This window comes from Crinia signifera, chromosome 5 (assembly GCF_055691185.1).
Source record: "Crinia signifera chromosome 5, ASM5569118v1, whole genome shotgun sequence".
Lineage (NCBI taxonomy): Eukaryota > Metazoa > Chordata > Amphibia > Anura > Myobatrachidae > Crinia > Crinia signifera.
This window is the reverse complement of record NC_139221.1, coordinates 298,462,585-298,487,097: the sequence shown is the minus strand read 5'-3', so window position 1 is coordinate 298,487,097 and position 24,513 is coordinate 298,462,585. Positions and strand designations below refer to the sequence as shown.

Here is a 24,513-nt window from a genome sequence, read left to right as displayed (position 1 = left end):
TTTGGTACTTCTTTACTTTCACGGCGCCAGCATGGCGCCGCGCGTACTTCCGGGTTACGCTCGCCACTAACTAAGTAAAATAAACTAAGTTAACGCCATGCCAACATGGATAGTTCATACCTCCACTATCCATGTTGGCATGGAGTTGATTTTAATTAGCGTGGCGAGCGTAGCGAGCCACCGAGCCCGCAGCGTGGGCGAGCGAAGCGAGCCCCGCAAGGGGACTCTGGCGCGCGGCGCCATGCTGGCGCCGTGAAAGTACAGAAGTACCCACACTTTGTAAAGGGTATGAGAACTTTTACATCACTTGCGAATAAACCAGTTCCTACATCGCACTGGATCAACTTCTAGTTTCAGTTCCGTGTTTCTGTGTGTATATGTTAAATACCACGCTGGATGACTACAGTGTCCTTGGCCCACATATTACCCATGCTCCTATATTTCGAGAAGTGGTGTCACTCGCGCTGCACTCCAGAAACCATGTATACAATGATCTAGCTTGTACAATACACCTACTGTATTAATGAGTTACCAGGATGCAGGTTAGGGGGACAAGGGTAAGTATACCTAGCTGACCCCTGTTGCTATTTCCTCCTTTGGAATGATGATGTTGGTATTCTGACTGCCAGCATCCTCACCACTGGTCATCTGTATATATGCTGCACCATGGACCAGTTGCTGTGCTTTCAGGGGTGAACGTGGGCACTCTGACAGTCTGGGTCTATGCAGCAAGCTGCAATGTACTGTGGGTCCTGACATTTATGCTGTAGCGGACACTAACTTTTTTTGCAATTTCTGCAGTAGCTCTTCAGTGATATTGAACCATACGGGTCCCATTTGCAACAATGAGTCTTAGGCACCCCTGACCCTGTCACTGGTCCATCGCTTGTTCGACCCAGTTATATAGCCATTAGCATTTGGCCTGTGTCAAAGTCGCTCAGAACAATGCACTTGCTAATTGTTCCTGCTTCCAAGACAATATATATATATATATATATATATATATATATATATATATATATATATATATAACCAGGACTCCAATGCGCAAAATATCCACTTGTATTAAGGTCTTAAACAGTCATTGTAGCCTTTAAGTGTAGTGCGGCCTCTCTTCCTTAAGGTAGACTATCTCCAGCTACCAGGCAGATTCACATGGAAAAGATACGGAGGAGGCGCAAACCATAAGCATATGTCACACAATGTCACACAATACTTTACTCAAAAATAAAAGCTCACGTACACTTAAGTTTTAAAATAAGAACAAAGCAGTTCTGTCACCAGCGTCTTTACAACGGTGAACGGGCGATCACAAGTCGGCTGCTAAGTGGCATTTCATCACGTAAGGACTTCGTCAGGAGGCGTGTCTTTAGGTAAACTGGCTATTTATACTTACCTATGACGCCTAAAGACACGCCTCCTGACAAAGTCCTTACGTAATGAAACGCGTTGATGGTGTGTCTGCAGTGACGCTGGAGATCTAGCTGGTCTGGTCCACAAGCCGAGCCGAGAGACTGCTGCCCTGCTGTGGAGCCGCTTGGCAGCCATTGTAAAGACGCTGGTGACAGAACTGCTTTGTTCTTATTTTAAAACTTACTGTAAGTGTACGTGAGCTTTTATTTTTGAGTAAAGTATTGTGTGACATATGCTTATGGTTTGCGCCTCCTCCGTATCTTTTCCATATATATATATATATATATATATATATATATATATATATATATATATATATATATATATATATATATATATATATATACTTAGGCAATGAAGTGGCACTTGAAGTCTCTGAGTAGGTGAAACCAAGTGGACTCTTTATTTAGTATAGTCCATGGTACTAAATAAAAAGTCCACTTGCTTTCACCTAGCGACAAGCCCTGAGTGACAGGTCCAGACCTTGAGATATATATATATATATTTATATATAAACTTGATAGAGTGTATCGGCACTTCTCTTAGTGTGTTACAATACAAATCATGTAGGTATCCAGTGTAAATAAAAGCGGCACTTGTATCAAAGAAATTATTTTATGTGTAAAGGGTTACTCTCAGTACTAACGTTTCCAGACGCAACCATCTCTATTTCAAGGTGTGTTACTCAAAACATTGGTACTGATAGTACGCCTTTGCACATAAAATAATTTCTTTGATACTAGTCCTTGGAGTGCCGCTTTTATTTACACTGGATACATATATATATATACATATCAATCCCTGCTGCTATTTCCGATGGGGGAAATAGCGGCGTGCGCCTGTTCAATGTTGTCTTGCCCGACAGCATTGAAGAGGCATATTGACAGAACGGGCCCGTTTTGTTGATAACGGCCGTGAATTGTCGCGATCATGGCCGAATCTGGACAATCCACTGCCGTTTATGCGGAAACGCCCTTTTTGCCGATCGCCAGGTGGGACGTTGAATCCTGCCAGGCGGTATGCGGTTGAGCAAAACGAAAACGGGCCAGGGTCACAGCTGTCAGGACGGATCGACAGTCGTGACCTGTGACTGAATACCCCCCATAAACTACCAACCAATCAGCTCCTGTCATGTTACAGGCTGTGTTTGAAAATGACAGTTAGGTGCTGATTGGTAATTGATCTCTTTCCAAGGCTTAGTACATCTGCCCTATACTGAATCTAATCAGACAACATATATACTTCAGAAGTCATCCAGCTGATTTGGGGACATCATCAATAAACACTAGTGACCCAACGCCATTGGAAGTCATACCGCAACAGGCCATCCCACTGCCTCCGCCGTGTGTTACTGATGATGTGGTATGAGCCGTTCCAAGCCTCGTTCCTGCTTTCTTCTTTCCATCATTCTGGTATAGGTTGAACTCAGTTTCATCTATGCAGAGAATGCTGTTCCAGAAATGTTGTGTTTTGGGGGGGACTTTCTATTTTCGATACTTATGAGTGGTTTGCGCCTTGTGGTGAACCCTCTGTATTTTCTCTTGTGATGTCTTCTGTTGATAGCAGACCTGGATGTTATGCCTATCTCCTGGAGAGTTTCTTCCCTTGGTTGGATGTGGTGAAGTATTTTATCTTTACAGTAGCAAGGATCCTGCAATCATCCACGACTGTTGCCTCCAGTGGACTTCCAGGCCTTTCTGTGATGCTGAGCTCACCAGTACAGGATGTACCTAACTGATGATTTGGCCTCTCCTACGGTTTCCGCTGTCTCTCGGATGGATTTGTTTTTATTTCCGCGGCCTAAGGAAGATGTATCACACTTGAAATAGACTCCAGTTCATTTGTCTGCTTAACTGAGGAAGACATAACAAAGGAATAGCGTAGACCAGTCCATGAAACCGCTTCTGAGACAACTGTCCAAATACTTTTGGTCCCTTGACAAAAGAGTGGGCTGCCTATTAAACAGCTGCAATTCCTAAACTCTTCCTTCAATTTTTTATGTAAATACCCTCAATATCAAGCCGATAGTCTGCAATTTAAAACCACATTATATAACTGTAGCTTAATTATGTTTGGGTAAACAGCAACAATGTGTCAGTGTTCAAATATATATGGACCTAACCAGGGGCGCCAACAGGCCGGCTGGGCCCCGGTTAAATGGATAGGGCGTGACCACCGCTGCATGAAAAAATAAACGAGAGGGAGAGAGAGGACAGGCATGTGGCATTGAGCAGCATGTGCTGAGCTGGGGAGAGAGGCTGTGCTGCAGCGGCATCCTGTCCTCTCTCTCCCCACTGCCCAGCTCCCTGCAATGGGGAACGGGGGATCGGCACCAGCAGACCCGGCTGCTCAAAGGCAACCATACATATGCGTGCACCTTCCACATCTTTCGATGGTCGAAAGATGTGGGCGGTTCCCCCTACCCTGTGAATGGATGTTACTGTGCAACATCCATTCGGAGGCCCCTTCGAGCGAGTCCACCATTTGCAAGGCAGGGTTTGGTGGACTCGCAACCAGAATAACCCCCACAATCTGCACCATGCTCTTTGTATGCACAGTATCTACTAAATGGACTGCTCCTCTCTTAAGCTGCCCTTGGCGATTCCTAGGTTTCCTCTATGCTACCATAGTGTGTAAGTGTTCGCACTTCTCGCCTCCTAAACCTGGTGCATATTATAGTGATACAGAGCTGGACCCAGGATTCTGGAAATTCACTCTTACTTTGCAAGTTCTATACAGATTCTGTCATTAGGCCTAACTCCAACCAGGACCCCAACACCTAAACCTGTATCTGACCATTATCATAGCCAGGAGTACAGTTCAGGCTTCTGGTCTATTTATAGATGTATCCCATAGGGATGTGCTTGTCAGACAGTATGTAAGTTCTGTACATCATTCATCTCTGACCAGTGTGGTACTTTGAAGTGCAGGATGATTATTCTGTGAGCTAGAGATCGGCTCTCCTAAAAAGAGAAACAATGATAATAGTACAGACTTCACAGACAGCGCTGAGTGTTATGTGATCATCAAAGCACCGGTATGCTTGCCCTTTCCCCAGCCAAATATATACTGTTACAGCAAAGACTTATCCTCATGACTTACAAAAACTCCTTGTATTTTGAAATGATATATATTGGTAGGAAAGTGGATGTAGTAACGATAGCGGGCAGCAAGGACGATATAATGGTTAGCATTACTGCCTCACAGCGCTGAGGTCATGGGTTCAATTCCCACCATGGCCCTAACTGTGCGGAGTTTATATATTCTCCCCGTGCTTGTGGGGGTTTCCTCCGGGTACTCCGGTTTCCTCCCACAATCCAAAAATATACTGGTAGATTAATTTGCTCCCAAAAACAATTATCCCAGAATGACTGTGTCTGTGTGCATGTACATGTGGTAGGGAATATAGATTGTAAGCTCCACTGGGGCAGGGACTGTTCAAATATTCTCTGTAAAGCGCTGCGGTATATGTGTGTGCTATATAAGAAACTGTTCCTATATAAATAATAGTGGACAGCCTGCCTTCTGTGTGTTGGCAATGACTCTTTGGCTGTTTCACTGACTGCTGGGGGTCAATAATTGAACTCACCACAAAACAAAGTATCTATCTAAAAGGTATCTAAATGTCTATCAGAAGTGATAGAACAGTTTAGGAGATGACATAGCAACAGGTCATTTGTCAGCAAGGATATGGGAGGGGCACACAATTTGGAATGTGTGTGATGAGTGGCAAATGGAAATCAAGTGAATAACTGTATGATTGCAGAGTTGTGTCTGATTCTGATTCCTGGTCATTCATGAAGTACTGTAGATGGGAACTGGGCATATGTAGTATTCATTCCTCTGTTATTTACTATATATATATATGCAGGGGCTGGTTCAAAGTCAGGCAGACCTCTGTGCATGGATGCAAATGACAAGTTCAGCATGCAGCAGATGTACAGCTGGCAATATGTACATCTTTGTGTATCCCCCTCCTATTCTAAATCAGGCGAATTGACTCAGAATGAGGGCAGGACAGGGCGGAGCGCTGCTTGCAGGAAGCAATGGCTGTGGTCTGAATAAACCCTCTTACAGATTTCAGAAAGCCTGCACACACATAAAAGTCTATCAGGAGGATAGGATCAATAACCTATTACTTTTATTGTATGGCTCCCCCTGTCTCACAACCTTTACCCACATGGACTTACCAGAAATCACACACTGCTCTGCATTCATTGTATGCCAATGTGACCAGGTCTAGCGCAGTACAGTGACAGCACCAGGAGAGCAGGATATCCCCATTAGTGCTTTCTGTGTACAGAACCCAAGACTTCCAGATAATCAATATTTTCTACAAAGATGTCTACCAGACTAGGTACCTCATGCCCATGCTATGGAACATGTGGATGGTATGATGGGACCAGGGCATATTATCTCTAGAAGGAACATGCTATTAATGTGAGGTGTCTGCAACGTCATGAGTATTAGACTTCTGACAGCTATCTGTGGTGAAGGGGGCGGGGCATGCATGTGTTCACCCCCTTACAATAGCTTCAGTGGCACAACATAGAGGAGAGCACGGTATCCCTGTACAAGAAGCAAGTGTTCGGGCAAATACATTGCCGCCTACTAGAAGGAAAATATATCCCCAAATGAAAAAGAGCGATATATTATTGTGACTGGGATCCTGAGTGGATCTTCATGGCTTTTTGTTTCAATATAAGCTACAATGTCTCCAAAAGTGACCTATGCAATGCAGCTCAGCTGTATCTATTAGTCCCAAAAACTGACGAACTACAGCCTTCAAAATGGCATCCCAGGGGTGAGCGCTGCCAATCAGCTACTTCTGTTAAGAGAACAGTGGATGTTTTCTCTAGAGAAGCAAGATGGCCGCCAAGGAAGTTCTGCATGAAAAAAAAGTGATTTCTACCTCAGGATTCTAGCTAACATTTTATAGACTAAACTGGATAAATAACGAAAACCTGGTTGTTGCTATGGGTTACATATCTACTTGTCCACTTTAGAAGGAAATTTCTAAATATTAAAAATGAGGGAGATACTCTTCTCTCGCCCCAGATACTTCCCTATTGGCTAATTCCTCTGCTTCCGGTTGCAGGAGATTGAGATTCCGGTATTCCCACCCATAGTGGATGTTCTGGTGTTGATTACATTAATTGGTCAATGCTCTCCCAACATGAGGAACATGATTGGTCGAGGGATGGGTGGGGGCAGGTTTGGAGCTTTCCCAGTGTGTTCAGGGAAGAAGGCTCTACTATAATAAAATGTCAAGAGTTTTTCTTTTCTTTTTACTACTCGAAGTGATCAAGAAAAGAAAAAGAAGAGAAAAACTCACAGCTCCAGGAAAAAGAGATATCCATTTTTCATTTCTGGGGATTACTTTCTCCTTTAAGACGAAAAAAAAGTATACAGGCTTGTACTAATAGATATATACATATTATAAGTGTGTATATATACACGTGTGATTTGTATATATACAGGGGTATGTATATATTCCAAGCTCCACCATAGCGATTTACTGCGGCATCGCTCCGATAATGACAAATGTTACGTTACAAAATACCTAAAGTATGGTCCTTCTGTGTTTTTATTCACATCTTCTACCCATATAGCTACATAATGTTGTCTTTTGTACCAGGGGTTAAAATACCTGCGGAAAGTGATAGGAGGAACAGAAGAACAGAGAGAGCAGAATATACAGTCTGAAAATACAAGACACAGAAATAAAAATGAAAATGGCAACAAAAGGAGTGAGAAAGAAGCAGGCACTGCATATATTGTAGTAGGTACGTGCTAGAGGTGTGCAGTGCTAACATAAGCTCCGCCCAGTAATGTGGTGCAAAGTAACACTTACAAACCCTAATACAATGTATTTAATAAAAATACAGTCTAATACAGAGCAGATATGCAAGAATGAGTGGAGACGTTACACATTATTTTTCACTTGTCTTAAAAGGACAAAACCGAACTGTTGGACTGTAACACCAAGCCCCGACATTGACATTATATGTTTACCTTTCTCGTTTCCTTTACTGTCCAGAGACCATATAACTAATTGCTGGAAAGGCTGTTATTTTATCTCCTACAATGCTACATATAAAACCATACGGCTGATGGTAATGAAAGATTATCATGTGGAAAGCTTTTACGCAGTGCTGATTACATACATACTGTATAGGTACTGCGATGTGCTCGCATTGTAATTGTATACCTCTTTTTCCTCTATGACTTAGGGGCAGATGTACAGTATGAAGCAGTGGTAAAGTAGGAGAAGCGAGTCAGTGAAGTTGCATCTGCCCCTAATACATTTTCCTCCTCTCATTCCCAAAAAGATTACAGACAACGCCTTTATTAATTATATGCTGCTCTCCAGTACTGGGTCATCCCCCAAGCATCATACACACAACAGGTTTAATCATGACCTGTATATTTTGTAATCACTGTACTGCATGGGCAGCTCTGGTATAATATAGAATACTAAGGACTAATATCACTATACTCAGGGCCGAAAATAGGTGTTTCGGTGCCCGGGGCGGCAGTCATTTGGTCGCCCCCAAAATAAAATAAAATAAATCACAAATCACTGCCTTGAGGACAGGCAGCGGGGGTCCGGGGACTGGAGAAGGTTAACTCCGGCTCCTAGCGCTGCCGGGCGGCGAATTTTGAAAAGACTTGCCAGACGCTGATTGGCAGCCAATCAGCGTCCGGCAAGTCTTTTCAAAATCATCAGCGCTTCCCGCCGCCAGACAAATAGCGAGCGGCTGTGTATGTGAAAGCTGCCACTACACCAGTCCCTGGACCCCCGCTGCCAACATACCTGTGTGCAGCCAGCGGGGGTAGGCAGCGTCCAGGGGTCCAGGGACTGGTGTAGCGGCAGCCTTCTCTCACTCCGTCTCCTAGCGCTATCTGCCTGGCGGCGGGAAGCGCTGATGACTTTGAAAAGACTTGCCGGATGCTGATTGGCTGAATTCAGCCAATCAGCGTCCGGCAAGTCTTTTCAAAACCTGCTTCCCGCCCACCGCCCGGCAGCGCTAGGAGCCGGAGTTAACCTTCTCCAGTCCCCGGACCCCCGCTAGGACCTGGCGTTAACCCACCAGTCCCCGGACCCCCAGCTCATCCCAGGGACCACGCTGCCAGGACACCACACTAGCGCCCCCACCCTCCAGCGCCCGGTGCGCGTGACCCCCTAGGCCCCCCCCCCCCCCCCTAGTTACGGCCCTGCTATACTGCATGGGCAGCTCTGGTATAAAATAGAATACTAAGGACTAATATTACTGTACTGCATGGGCAGCTCTGGTATAAAATAGAATACTAAGGACTAATATCACTGTACTGCATGGGCAGCTCTGGTATAAAAAAGAATGCTGAGGACTAATATCACTGTACTGCATGTGCAGCTCTGGTATAAAATAGAATGCTAAGGACTGTATTCACTGTACTGCATGGGCACCTCTGGTATAAAATAGAATGCTAACGACTAATATCACTGTACTGCATGGGTATCTCTGTTATAAAATAGAATGCTAAGGACTTATATAACTGTACTGCATGGGCAGCTCTGGTATAAAATGGAATGCTGAGAACTAATATCACCATACTGCATGGGTATCTCTGATATAAAATAGAATGCTAAGGACTAATATCACTGTACTGCATGGGCAGCTCTGGTATAAAATAGAATGCTAAGGACTAAATTCACTGTACTGCATGGGTATCTCTGATATAAAATAGAATGCTGAGGACTAAATACCCTGTACTGCATGGGTATCTCTGATATAAAATAGAATGCTAAGGACTAATATCACTGTACTGCATGGGCAGCTCTGGTATAAAATATAATGCTGAGGACTAATATCACTGTACTGCATGAGCAGCTCTGATATAAAATAGAATGCTAAGGACTAAATTCACTGTACTGCATGGGTATCTCTGATATAAAATAGAATGCTGAGGACTAACATCACTGTACTGCATGGGCAGCTCTGGTATAAAATATATATAATAGTGAGGACTAATATCACTGTACTGCATGGGCAGCTCTGGTATAAAAAAGAATGCTAAGGACTAAATTCACTGTACTGCATGGGTATCTCCGATATAAAATAGAATGCTAAGGACTAATATCACTGTACTGCATGAGCAGCTCTGGAATAAAATAGAATGCTAAGGACTAATATCACTGTACTGCATGAGCAGCTCTGGAATAAAATAGAATGCTAAGGACTAATATCACTGTACTGCATGAGCAGCTCTGGTATAAAATAGAATGCTGGGGACTAATATCACTGTACTGCACTGGCATCTCTGGTATAAAATAGAATGCTGAGAACTAATATCAATGTACCACATGGGCAGCTCTGATATAAAATAGAATTCTAAAGGCCTAATATCACTGTACTGCATGGGCAGCTATGGTATAAAATAGAATGCTAAGGACTAATATTACTGCATTGCATGGGTATCTCTGGTATAAAATAGAATGCTAAAGACTCATATCACTGTATTGCAGGGTATCTCTTATATAAAATAGAATGCTAAGGACTAATATCACTGTACTGCATGGGCAGCTCTGGTTTAAAATAGAATGCTGAGGACTAATATCACTGTACTGCATGGGCAGCTCTGGAATAAAATAAAATGCTAAGGACTAAATTCACTGTACTGCATGGGTATCTCTGCTATAAAATAGAATGCTGAGGACTAGTATCACTGTAGTGCATGGGTAGCTCTGGTATAAAATAGAATGCTGAGGACTAGTATCACTGTAGTGCATGGGTAGCTCTGGTATAAAATAGAATGCTAAGGACTAATATCACTGTACTGCATGGGTAGATCTGGTATGAAATAGAATGCTGAGGACTAATATCACTGTACTGCATGGGTAGCTCTGGTATAAAATAGAATGCTAAGGACTAATATCACTGTACTGCATGGGTAGCTCTGGTATGAAATAGAATGCTGAGGACTAATATCCCTGTACTGCACGGGCAGCTCTGGTATGAATAGAATGCTGAGGACTAATATCACTGTACTGCATGGGCAGCTGTGGTATGAATAGAATGCTGAGGACTAATATCACTGTACTGCATGGGCAGTGGTGCAAGTAGAATTATTTTCTTGGTGGTACTGATAGCCTCCACCAAAAATGGGTGTGGCCATGTGTCATGAGGGGGCGTGGTCACACAAAGCTAGAGGAGTGACTACATGACAATAGTAGCATGGCATCAGGAGACAGGGAATGAGAAACAGGGAATGACTGAGGGTGGGTTGGCTCTTGCTTGGGGAAGAGCTGGGCAGCTTGTGTTTACAATTGTGGAGCCTGCTCTTCATGCTCTCGGTGCCACGGATGCCTGTCGGTGTGACAGGTTAAATCAGCAGTACCAATCATAACCAATCATAACGCTGGGTGGGCGACCTGCAGATGCATTATATTTAGAAAAATAGAATTGACAGTGGGTCAGGGGGTAAGTGGTACTGCGTACCTGCAACATATTTCTTACAGGTACTCCGTACCACGCCGTACCCCCTTACTTGCAACACTGTGCATGGGTAGCTCTGGTATAAAATAGAATGCTGAGGACAACAGTAATATCACTGTACTGCATGGATAGCTCTGGTATGAATGGTACTGGTACTGTACATAGCAAAAGCATTATCTCTGGATTTGTTCTAATGTCCAGCACTTACTGCACTGTATTCATAGTCTGCAGCTCCTTGTATGTCTACAAGACTACACACAGATCGTTACAACCTGCTCAATTGACAACTCTTGCTTCTGATAAGAGATGAGGTTCCGTGAGTTAGGGACAGAGACTCACTATTTATAGAGGTGTATTCAATGCTGCGGTGAGGGAGGTTTGCACGGTGAGGATGGCTTATCTTTGGCAAGGAAAAGCCATTCTAGCCATCCAGCTCCCTCGCTGTATTCAATGTTTGGCCGGAATCCTCGCTGACGGCGAGTATTCCCTTAAATGGCGAGTTTTGGCACAAATGCAGCGAGTCCACTGCATTTTGTGGGGAGCCCTGCCGTTTTGCTGACCACACTCCAGTGAGGTGGAAACGGCGGGTGAAGGGGAGACAGCTGAATACTCTTGTCAGCGAGCTATCGGCACTGCTCGCGGTATATCTCGCCGCCTGGGACATTTAAAACCGCCTATAGTGTGCAGCCAGACCAAAGCAAGTGTAATTAGGGTAGATTACAGGAGTATGGATTATAGGGTCGACCGTAAGTAGGCCGGCAGTGTCTAGGTAAACACCAAAAGGTTGTCATGCACACGGTCAACATGAGAAATGGTTGACGCATGAAAAGGTCGACATGAGTTTTTCACTTTCTGGTGTCAATTTGAGAATTTGAGCTCCGCTCTCCATGCTTTGGGGCTGATGCCAAAAGGACACAATTCACCAGTTCCAATCATAGTCCATGTGTTCGTGTTTGGAAGTATGAAAAAAGTTTTTTAAAAATGTGGAAAACGAGTATCAGCCACTTCACGTGTTGACATTTACCATGTCGACTTTTTACTTGTGTTGACATAATACATATCAACCAATTAAAGTTGACCTTTTGACTGTCTAATGCATTACAACCCAAAGTCCTGCTCTCATTTGGGTTATGGCCTAACCTGACTTCATATTCTATGTTGGGAATGTCGGGTGTGCGCACTTCCATGATGTGAAGATGGATATTTTCAGCCGAGTTACGCAGATGTGTACAGACACAGGGGTTTATTTACTAAGATGGGAGTTCTATTGAAGATGGGAGGTCGCTATGGGCAACCAATCAGATTTTATCTACTATCTTCTAGAAATTGTAGAAAAATAGATTCTGATTGGTTGTTATGGGCAACGTCCCATCTTCAATAGAACTCCCATCTTAGTAAATAAACCCCTGTGTCTCACACAGAGGGACCGCAGAGAAAAAGATCCAGGGGGAAGCACAGATTGTCTGGCGGGACACATGCAGTGTGTGTGTAATCGCTCATTCCATTTGAGTATTGTTTCAGCCCACAAAATGGCCACCTCTGGTGTTTATTGGCGACATGTACAAATTGCGATATTCAAAACTCAAAACTTTAATAATATTGACATTTGGTTAGCAAAAACCCAAGACTTGTTGAAATACTTCTCCTTTATTCATAGGATACCCAGGGTTTTTGAAAGTGGGATGTGGTGAGTACAGATTACACAGGGACCCTGAGGTGGGTCAGTCATATCTCCCCACTGATTATTTTACCAAGTGGGAATTGCCATACCCATGTGCTTGGCTACACACCCCTCTAGCAGGACAGCCTACCCAATGTCTCAGTGGCCTGAGGTATACCTGAGGCTGGCAAAGATGTTTTCAGTGTGGTAACTGCTCAGGATCATTTTTAGAGAGAATGAAAGTGGAACTTCCGTAGTTTTACCAGTAATTCCCCTGTCCCTAAGGATTGATATCACAAGATCACTCGAATGACGAGTAGCATTTAATAGTATAGACCAGGCATGTCCAAACTGTGGCCCCCCCCAGCTGTTGTGAAACTATACATCCCAGCATGCCTTGCCATAGTTTTAGCATTCCCAAATAGAAAAACTGTAGCAAGGCATGATGGGACTTGTAGTTTCACACAGCTGGAGAACCATAGTTTGGAAATGCAAGATATATGCCATTATGGCTTATCCCGTCCCGCATTAATATTTGTTGTTATATACACAGTACGTTGCCCTTTTCTATCTACTCCTATATGTATGGACGACCTACACCCACAGTAGGGAGACTTCCCCAAAGCACTAGTGTTAATATTCCCATGGAACAAAGGTGTATTACCCTGTGTTTCTGCGTGGGACTACGGTGAATGTCAAAGTAAATGAGAATCGCATGCACGAAAATAAATGACAGGTGACCAAGTGCCATCATTTATCTTGGGGTTTATGATTCGGTTTAAGTCAGGCTTGTACAGCTTAAGGTTGTAGGAAAAGCTGGAACTTGTGGAACTCCATCAGCTCCTGATGAACCACCTGCTGGCCAAGCCTGAATAAATCCAAGCGCAGTACATGAGATTGCTGGAGCGCATGAAATGGCGGGAATAGCAGCGTGTACTCACTCGGTGGAATTGGAACGTGGTCTGAATCGCTTTCCTCGCAGTTTTTTCCTGCTGCTGCTTATGTTACCTGGAATACATTAGAAAAAAAAGCATTATATTGAAATTATTGTACATATTTAATGTAGAAATAACGAAATACATCCAAAAATCATCTGCTTTATTCGAAGTACATACAGCACCCACAACAACCATTGCCCCCCCCCCCCCTGTTCCAAAACCTTAGAAGTGATGAACTGAGGTTATTAACCCTAACCTATTGAGACTTCTCATAATTTATATATATTTTTTAATTTGCATAGATTTTTATTTCTGTATGATATATGTTGTTTAATATATTTTGCATTATCTTACTAGTTTATCAATGATACCCAAGCACTGTATACAGTGTTTGGCAGGCCCATCACTTACCCTGCCAGGAGTTACTCCTTGGTCGGCCATTTTCACAAACATCAGAAACGTGTTTAGTATCGGGGATCCTTTCGCTCCAGGAATGAGACAAGCCGTTAGATCTAAGGAACAGAACATACGCAATTGAGTTCCCTCATCCAACGTGGTAAGCGGGTGAGTGTGTATATGCGACTAATGCTGGACAAACATCACAAAACAAAGCTTAAGATACGCGACAACAAAAACAAATAAAAATGATAACAAAATAATATTTATTATTCAAATGCTTCTGCAACCCATAGACACACAGGCGGCCATTTTGTGTGCAGAACCAATTCAGCAATATTGTTGGCTTTGTCCACAAAATGGAAGCCTTCAAACGGCGCATCTATTGGACTAACACTTGGTTTCTTACCATCAAGTCAATCTTGAAGACTTAAATGTAAAATAACAATATAAGCTTCCATTTCATAAGGGTATTTTTGAGACATATGCGGCACAAAATGGCTGTCCAACACTATCGTAAACCTCTAGCAAGAATGACTCAGGAATATTATAGGCTATTATCATGTGTGTGAGGGGAGTGTATAATTTTCTTGGCAATAAAATAATTTAAATATAATTTGAAAAGTTATAGCTTGCTTCTTATTGCTCCGTATATAGGGCCAGATTCTGATTTGGAAGTAAAGAATAAAATGTAAAAAAATAAATAAATAAAATACAATATTCACCCGGACTAAACCATGCTGCACTGCAGATGGGGCAGACGTAATGTGTGCAGGGAGAATTTAGGGTGTGTGTATGGGGGTGGGGGGGGGGGTGTTTAAACTGAAATCGTAGTGTAAAAAAACCCGAAGCTGTGGGCTACATGCAAAAGCAGCCAGTATTTACCCTGCAGAGAAAATATAAATGTATTTGCTTCCCTTACATGGTAACATGGTTTGTTCCAGGCACAAAGTTATTTGCCTTTTATTTTGCTTTACTTCTAAATTAGAATTAGGTCCAAAGTTTGTTTATTGAGCCCTTTTACGATGGAAGAAATCATAGTAAATAATGCAAGTTTGCATTTTTTACATCATTGAGAGTATGAGGGAGATTGGAGGGAGATAAAGTGGATATAGGGGTCGATCCTATTAATTGGGAAGAGAATCAAGTGTCATTGCTGCGGTGTATAAATGCTGGCAACGGCACCCAATTTCTCACCTTTCGCACGCTGGTCTCAGCCCAAATTTGCTGGAAATTGCTGGCTACCCTATGGAGCAGCGAGCACTTTTCTGTGAATTCTGGTGGCCATAAAGTGCAGCCACTGCTGTGATGATTCGTACTGGCAAACCAATCGCAACTAACAGGATCGACCCATCAACCAATCAGCTCCTGCAAATTTTCAAACACAGGGGTAGATGTTTGAAGCAGCGAAAATAGAGTAGAAGTGGGCAAGTGGCGTTGTCCACAGCAACCAATCAGTTGCTACCTATCATTTTATAGAATGCACTTGATAAATGTTACCTCAGAGCTGAATGGTTGCCATGGGCAACTTTTCCACTGTTTCCCTTCACTACTCTTTTCTCTGCGTCATACATCCCTCCTAGCTTCAAAAGTGATAACGTGGAGAGTGATAAACATCCAGCCAATCAGCTCCTTGCTGCCATTTTGCAAACCCAGCCTGTAATGCGACAGTTGGGAGCTGATTGGTTGTTTAACACTATCCACTTTGGGCCAGACACACTAAGCTTCAAAAGTGATAAAATGGAGAGTGATAAACAGCCAGCCAATCAGCTCTTACCTGTCATGTCACATGCTGTGTTTGAAAAATGTCAGGCAGGAGCTGATTGGTTGGTTGTTTATCAACTCCACTTGATCACTTTTGAAGCTTAGTGCATCTGGTCCATAGTCTATAAAAAGACAGTAGCTAATTGGTTGGGTATTTTTGATCTCTCCACTTTATATCCCTCCAAGCCTTGATAAATGTCTCCCATAGTAACTAAAGTATTTGTTAAGGAGGTAAGAGGTATGAAGTAGGGAAAACAGTGGACACGTGGACAAGCTTCTCATAGCCACCGATCTACTTCTACGTATCATTATATAGAACGTATCTGATAAATGCTATTTCAAAGCTGATTGGCACCTTCTTAATTCTTTACAGTGTGATACAGGTTGAGTATCCCGTATCCAATATCCGTTATCCGAATTATTCCGAAAACCATACTTTCCAGAAAGTGGAAAAAAAAATTTGTTTAGCTAAAAACTCACTGGGGACATTTGTAACAGCCCTACTGAGGACATGATATGTAACTGGCACTATATATGTACAAGAAAATGATTGCTTGGCATTTAAATTCAATATCTGAGATAGTACACACATTTTGTTTCATGTTTTGAAACCTTGTTTTTTGAACAAATAAAATATATTTGTGTGTATTTTATGTGGTAATAAAATATATTTGTGTTTATTTTATGTGTTTATACAGCATAAATGCAAGATACTTCAAAATACATCATTGAAATATTAAAATATTCCAAAATACGGAATAATCCGTTATCCAAAATTCTCCTGGTCCCGAGCATTTTGGATACGGGATACTCAACCTGTACATCTCCCTCAAACCCTTATTAACATTATATCAATTATATTAAAATAATAATAACTGTATTATGAGTATGATACATTTTTTGGGTGGGAGAACTGCACCTTTCCTATGAGGTGGTGAATTCTGTAGTAGAGGAAACAAACTGAAACCTTTTTGTTACTGTGTAATAGACGGATGAATGTTTCTGCATTGTGCCAACGCACCGGCGGGAATATATCCCGATAACGGTGAGGGTAGGGCGGACTGTAGTACAGCAATGGCACTGAGCGTCTGCATACATGTCATTACAAAGACAACAAACACACAGCCGGCCGGGATGCAGTTACAATTCCGGCGGTCGGGATCCCGGCGTTCAGAATCCTGACGCCGGAATCCCGACCGCCGAAATACCGACCGCCGAAATACCGACACATTCTCCCTCCGTGGGTGTCCACGACACCCCTGGAGGGAGAATAAATTAGTGTGCCGAGCGTAGCGAGGCACCGGGCCCGCTGCGTGGCGAGCACAGCGAGCCCGCAAGGGGGGGCGATCCACGTCCCCCCCTTGTCGGCATTTCGGCTGTCGGGATTCCGGCGTCGGGATTCTGAACGCCGGGATTCAATACTGAATCCAGCCGGCCGGTAGGCACGCAACGCAGATGCCTATTGCTGTAATAAAGTCTGCTCCTTCTGGGTTTCCTTTTATTCATTTACGTATGATTTGATTGTACATACACTAGATCCCAGGACACAGGGATGCATGGTATGCACCAACCCTTTACCTCAAAAGAGATTGGCCCTCCAGCTGTTATGAAACTACAAGTCCCATCATGCCTTGCCGCAGTCTTGCTATTAGGGAATGCTAAAACTATGGCAAGGCATGCTGGGATGTGTAGTTTCACAACAGCTGGAGGGCCACAGTTTGGACATGCCTTCTCTAGAGAGATTAGGGAAATGAGCACATGTATCTTACAATGCAGTGTTATATTCTACAGCAGTGAGCTACCTTCAGTGCATCGGGTGTCTTCCTTATTACAGGGACAACGGGGCCTATGTACTAAGCCTTGGATGGTTAGGAGCGGATCGGTTGGTGTTTTATCTACTGTATGTCCACTGTATCTCCATCCAAGGCTTAGCAAACAGAACCCTATGTTCCTCTATGTCATATGAGATCTAGGGGGAGCTGTATCAAGCCTTGGAGTTGCAAAGTGGAAGTTTATTAAAACAACCAATCATCTTCTGTCATTTATCTAGCACAGCTTTCTAAATGTCAGGTAGAAAGTGGTTTTCTGTTTTGGGCAACTTCTCCACTTTATCTGGCTTGGTACATCACCCCCTCCTCCCCATATGGTCTAAACCTAGTCAAGTGAGGAGCAGCGTAACACAATTAGGGATCACATTTCATCCTGATATGCATTTCTGATTTTTTTTAGGGCCACAGTTGATATTTCAGAGGGCCACATATGGCCCATGAGGTAGCCCTTTCCACCACTGATCTAGGAACCCTTCATGATCTATATGAAAGTAATAGAAGTTGATCTCGGTCCTTACACTGCATTGTAAGTATAGGCTGAGTCATTTTCTCATGCAATGATGAACCCAACCAGTTGTCTATGTCATTGTATAATATTATTAACAGCAATGGTCTTCTTTGACTTCAAAGCAGATGGGTGATCTCAAAACCTTACTCTGTCTTTACGATAATAGTTAAGGACTTTGCTTAATGAATTTCACCAATGGGAAACAAAGATAAAGTATCCAATTAGGTTCAATCAAAAAGTACTAGGCCACCTCTGACAGATGATTACATGTTAGGACACGCCGTCAGTTCTAAAATACAGCTCAGTGCTGGAAAACCAAGCGGTACAGCAAAAGCTCTGCGTGTTATAAAGCGGCAATGATATTTAGCCTGGTGAAGTGATAAAGCGGTGATAAAGTGGAAGGTGATACCACACCAGCCAATCAGCTGTGTTTGAAAAATGACAGGTAAGAGTTGATTGGCTGGTGCGTTATCACCTTCCACTTTATCACTTTGTTGTAACAACTTTATCACTTTACCAGGCTTAATACATCTGCCCGTCAATACAAGATTCATATATGCCAAAGGGAAATTTATTGGACTAAGAGGCTGATTCAGAGGTGGATGCTGTAGTGTTTTTGTGATTGGCTGATGTTGAAAGATCTGCACATGTACAGAACTGGGGATGTCATTCGCAGCGCCCCCCGTCGCAGCATGATTCATGTGCTGCTGATGTTCGAAGGAGGATAACTCCTATTTTAACACGCAACGGCCACGTTGAATATCAAGGGCCACAGAGCCTATATCTTCAGCTACTTTGGAGTCAAAGAATTAGAAATATCCTTGTATTACTACTATGCCACAAAGAAGAAAATATAAAGTGATCAAACCTTCGGCAAAATAATGAAATGTTCTGACTAATGGAATAATGTGGGATGGAACAGGCAGATATCTGAAAATGCGACAGAATAGCAGACCTCTTCTTAGAGCTAGTTGCTGAGTTTGAGCTGACTCCGGGAGGCAAGTCGCTATAAAAGGAGTCGACATCTCCAGCCTTTTTTACATAATCTCCCTGGGGATTTTGTCTAAAGCATAATAGATATTGTAAAGTCAGAAACAAGACAAACGCACACAGAAACGACACAGACATAAAAGCAATATTAGTTCAGAGGGAACGGACAAATAGGAAATATGGGATACGTATGGTTCATTCTACAGGACTGGCGTCAGTAACCTGCGCTTCTCCAGGAGCTGGTGAGGGCGGCTCAGCGGATCAAGGTTTAAATGTCTCATCGTGTTATTTAAAGGAACGTTCTCAAAGCTGAGGGCAGCCGGAATCTAGTACTGGAGCACTGCATTGTGGTCGCTCAGATCTTTCTCATTTACATCTTGTGTGATAGGGAAATAAGAGTTACCAATTGATTTTAATGGTTTGCTGCTAATGGTTCCAGAGCCTTGTATGCGATCAATTAAGAAGCTCCAAAAAATCTCAGATTGTACAAGCGTACCAAAGTGAGTGTCTTAGGTTATGTCGACCATTCTTTGGCATCGACCTAGTCACCTGTCGACATTGATGGGTCGACGCACGCTTTAGGTTGAGATGGACATGGTCGTATTGAATATGGTCAAAATAAATTGTTTGTTTATTTGGTGTCTATGTCGACCTGTCGACATGGACACTGTATAAAAGTACTGCTACTCACGGCACACTATTATATTCCCATTCAATGCACACTTGGTTAGTAAAGTATGAAAAAACACTTTTTATTAAAATGCCGACCTTCTGTCAATGTCGATCGAGGGTATGTCGACCATTCTTAGGTGCCGACTTAGTCACTGTCGACTATTAGTGGTCGATGTAGTGACTGTCACCAATGAGCTGATAGTTAGGAATCAGGGAGGAGGTGCTGGTGAAGACTTTGTCCTGTCCTACCATTATGGCTGCCATCTATGTATGGGGTTATTTAAGCACAACACTCCCATAGGCATAATGATTCACAAACACTGTGCTTCGTAAATGACCATAATGCAATTATTTTCTTTGAAAAATGTTATTCATTAGCACTAATGGTGCATACACACGGTGAGATTTATTTTCTATTAGACCACTATTAGATCTGGGTCTTGGTCTAATGAAAATGTGCGAATTTGAGAAAATGTGCGATTTTGTGTTAAAAAAAAAAAAAAAATGTTGTGAGGTCACCCCTCCTGAGCATAACCAGCCCGGCTTCATTGAGCCAGACCTGGGGGGAAAAAAGCGTAGGGGTCCCCCGTATATCTGAAACCAGCCCCGGACTAGTGTGGCCAATCCCGGGATCGGCGGGATCCCGGGATTTGGCCTAAAAAAAGTCCGGGATTTCAATCCCGGGATTGGAGAATCCAATCCCGGGATTTCGGGATTAGACTGCGCATGTGCAGTCTAATGCCGGGCAGCGTCTGAGCACTCGCTCAGACGCTGCCCGGCTGTTCCCGTAACCTGACCCGGCGTGCGACCTGCGTAGCGTGACAGTAGAGGTCACGCTGCGCAGGCCACACGTCACCAGTGACCGCCTGCCCGCCTACCCTCCTCTTCTCCGCTGCCCGCCAGCACGCCGGCCTAACTCCGCCCGCCTGCCTCCGCCCACCTGCTGTCTTCTATGGAGGTGCACTTGCCGGGAGGCACCGTGCACCTCCAAACCCACTCCCGGCCGCCCGCCCGCACCCTAATGTAAGTAGATGTGCGGGTCGGCTGGGGTGGGTCCTATGGTAAAAATGTTTTTTTTTTTTTGGTGGGGATGCCAATCCCGGGATCAAGGAAATCCCGGGATTGAGCATTTTTCAATCCCGGACCCCGGGATTGAAAAAATGCCCCGGGATTGGCATCCCTACCCCGGACTCTTGGACTGATCCTGGTTTAAAAAATACGGGGGACAAAAAATCTGGGGGTCCCCCGTATTTTGAAACCAGCACCGGGCTCCAACAGCCCGCAGCTGGTTTCAGAAATATGGGGGACCACTACGCTTTTTGTCCTCCATATTTTTGGAACCAGGTCCAGCTCAATGAGCCCGGGGCTAGTTATGCTCGGGAGGGGGGAACCTCACGCCATTGGTTTTTTTTTTTTATTTAACTTTTACACATTTTTAAAGGCAGGCCTGGTACTGGCAAATTCGCCTGTCAGAACCTGGTCTGCATGTGTGGAGATTTTTAGTAACATTTTCCCATTTCATTAAATATGTGATTTGTATACTTTATAATGGGAAAACATCTGGATGCGAGTTCCGGCGTTACTAAAAATCGCACCTTCAGAATGTGCGAATTCGCGGCAAAATGCACGGTTTTTGCCGCTTTTCACATCTCATTAAACATGTGATTTCGGAAAAACGTGCGATTTCGGCCGTTTTTGTTGAAAAAAAACCCACAAAAAATAAGTTTTCGCATCTAATTAAATGTCACCCTTACTTTCTATTTGACCTCTATTCTAACTGTGTCTGGATCTGGATGTATAAGCAAAATCGAATAAAAAAATAGTGCATATCTCACCGTGTGTACCCTCAGATCCAGACCCAGATCTAATAGTGGTCTAATAGAAAATAAATCTCACTGTGTGTATGCACCATTAGGGGAGAATACAATTGCAGGTGGTAAGGCATGGGGAGTGAAAAAGGGAGGTAGCCTTTGGCTTTAACATCCATAGTTACTCAATTGCACTTCATTTTTCATTTGAGACTCTGTTTAACACCTGTTAAACTAATGGCGGTAACTCTGGATTAACGGGTGTAAACACAAAAATTCTGTGCAAACCCTCAGTTATTAGCGATTTCTTTCTGCATCTATTCAGATAAATGGTGACGGTATGGAACTAATTGAATAGTCCCAGGGGATAAATGAAGGGGTGTACACAGAGCGATTTTTGCTAGTGAGCGATTTTGACGAAGCGATTTTGTCTATGGGCAATTTTGACTATACTAGAATTAACATACTGGGTTGACATTTAATTACAGATCACTTTGGGCCTTATTTTGGTTCACTCTTTCTGACAAAATCCTTCTTAGATGGTTAAAACCATGTGCACTGCAGTGGGGCAGATGTTACTTGTGCAGAGAGAATTAGATTTGGGTGGGGTTTTACTTCAAAGTGAGATCTATATTGCAGTGTAAAAATAAAGCAGTCAGTATTTACCCTGCAAGGAAACAAATTAACTCACCCAAATCTAATTCTCTCTGCACATTTTACATCTGCCCCCCTGCAGTGCACATGGTTTTGTCCATCTAAGAAGGATTTTGTCAGAAAGAGTGAACCAAAATAAGGCCCTTAGTGAATATCTCCCTCAGCAGTGAACACCGGCAATTTTCTTGGCAACACTTTTTTACTAAGCGATATTCACTTAAGCGTGGATGCGCATTATATGTATGTATGTATGTATGTATGTATGTATGTATGTATAATCTACGTTTTACAAAGTCATTTTAAAGCCTCTTTAATTCAGTAAAATGAATAATATCAGTTAGTGTGTGACTTCTATTTCTACATTCTTCATGATTAAAAGATCTACAGTACGTAAATAACAGCATCATGAAGATAAAATGCTCTAAACAATTCTAGGGACACCTGTGCTCCCAATAATCAGAACTCAGAGGTCTGGGACCCTCATCGAATGGAAGTGATTGAACCCCCTTGTGCCATTGTCCAGCTATCCAGTACTATGGATTCACCAGTCACAGCTAAAGGTGTGGTGTACTGGGGCAATTCCCCAATCCTCTAGCGGTCATGGTGGGTCACGCGGTATCTGGGATCTTAAGTACGTGTCAAATTTTTTAACATGCTCAATTTCCCTGATCCTGCGACGGATCACCGATCATACTTAGACGCAGATCGGCACGACAAAGGGTCGGGAGTCGCGACTGCTGGTGTATGGGCACCTTAAGAGAACTTAGCTGTCAGAGAAGAGACCATTGCTGAGGTAAGGGGACAGTACTTTCTGAACAATTCAGGCGGGACCACAGTCATTCAACAAGGGGTTAAAATGGAGGTGGGAAATGTCCTCCTCAAACTTAACGGCAGGGCGAGTTCTTCTTTAGTGATCAAACATTGAATTCAATTGAATGACATAAGTGAAAATAATGACATCACATTGATAGTATTCCTTTAGCAAAGCTGCAGCAAACATTCTAGTTGTGCTCAATTTTCATTGTTAAATGTAGCCCATGTGAATACAGGAACACACTGAGACAATGCCTGACAGGCTTCCTCTAACAATGCATTTTAGTAATTGCAGACAGACATGGTAACATATAAATTTGGAGTGTCATCTCTTCTTAGATACTACGGGGCATATTCGACAATGAGTGATATTCTTGTTATCACTCAATTCGAATGATAACGGTGCTACAGCCAATCAGCAACTGGATTTTTCAAACACATGACAGTTGGAGCTAACTGGCGGGAATGATTGGCTGGAATTTGAAATGAGCGATAACAAGGATATCACTTGGTGCTAAATCTACCCCTACTGTTTGTCAGTATTTTGCAGGGAAAGGGATAGTGATGTGGATAGAGGTGTAGTTTTATGGTCTCCACAACAGACCGCTACAACTTACTGGATCTGTCATACATAAACTGATCCTGATTGCATCTGACAAAGCAAAGCACAAGAAATACCTCCACTAAATGAATGCAAGCAGGGGGTTAGTGTCCTCCGGGGCAGACATCATAAACCATATGGCAGTGATGAGAGCATGGAACAAAGACGTGTCATTTATGTAACACAGGGAACACGTGAAAGTGATGGGACGTTCCTTAATGGACTGGAAATGCACTTACCTTTCTCTCCGATAGTTTCTTTTCATGTTAAAGAAGAAACAAAGAATTACTGAGACATTCATTTATTTCCAGCTATCTCTATAGCGCACACATACTGTATTCCGCAGCGCTGTACAGTTACATACACACTAGTGTTCCCTTTTCTTGCCTGAAGCCAAGTTATCCACCAGTATGTTTTCTGATTATGGGAGAAACCCAGGAGGAAAGCCACGCAAACATGGGAAGAACATACAAACTCCATCCAGACATGGCCTTGGTTGCAATTGAATCATAAACTATGTGCTAGCAAAGATAACCGCCGCGCCGCAATGCTTTTCCAGATTTTACATTTCTGCTAGTTCAGTGTTCATTTGTATTGGGAATGTGGTAATGACTACCACAGAACTTATTTAGATGGGCCGCTACACACTCAGCAAAATGTGATCATTACAGACGATGCCCACCTACTGTATAAGCTATTTATCTTGGAATTACCCCCCCCCCCCCCATACATAATCAGACCTGCAGGAGTTTAGGTCTTTATTTACTAAAGTACAGTTTTTTAAAAGTGGAGTTGTTGCCCATGGCAACCAATCACACATTGAATCTAGGGTCCGATTAAGGATCGCTTGCAGCGATCTGAATTCGGCCCCAGCCCCGATGGCTGGGCTTTGGGCATTTCTGCACATGTGCAAACCCCGTCAGCGAACGGCTTTGACGAGTTACACACTTGACGGGCCGTACTCTGCGGGGAGGGAAGGCCGGATGCC

General features: G+C 43.2%; 1 protein-coding gene across 9 annotated transcripts in view; it reads right to left on the bottom strand.

The window, feature by feature from the left end:
* ADAM22 (ADAM metallopeptidase domain 22) overlaps positions 1-24,513 on the bottom strand; it is a 187,295-nt gene that overhangs the window by 8,006 nt on the left and 154,776 nt on the right. For 3 of the 9 annotated variants that reach the window (XM_083189345.1, XM_083189344.1, XM_083189346.1), the window contains exons 26-29: positions 23,765-23,782; positions 18,856-19,050; positions 13,902-14,002; positions 13,494-13,560 (exon numbers count right to left, since the gene is read on the bottom strand). In XM_083189345.1, the coding sequence (XP_083045471.1) occupies positions 13,494-13,560; positions 13,902-14,002; positions 18,856-19,050; positions 23,765-23,782 (381 nt within the window). Of the gene's footprint in view, positions 1-6,976; positions 7,064-13,489; positions 13,561-13,901; positions 14,003-18,855; positions 19,051-23,764; positions 23,783-24,513 lie in introns of those variants that run through there. The other 6 variants (XM_083189347.1, XM_083189348.1, XM_083189349.1 and 3 more) reach the window with 4 other exon arrangements.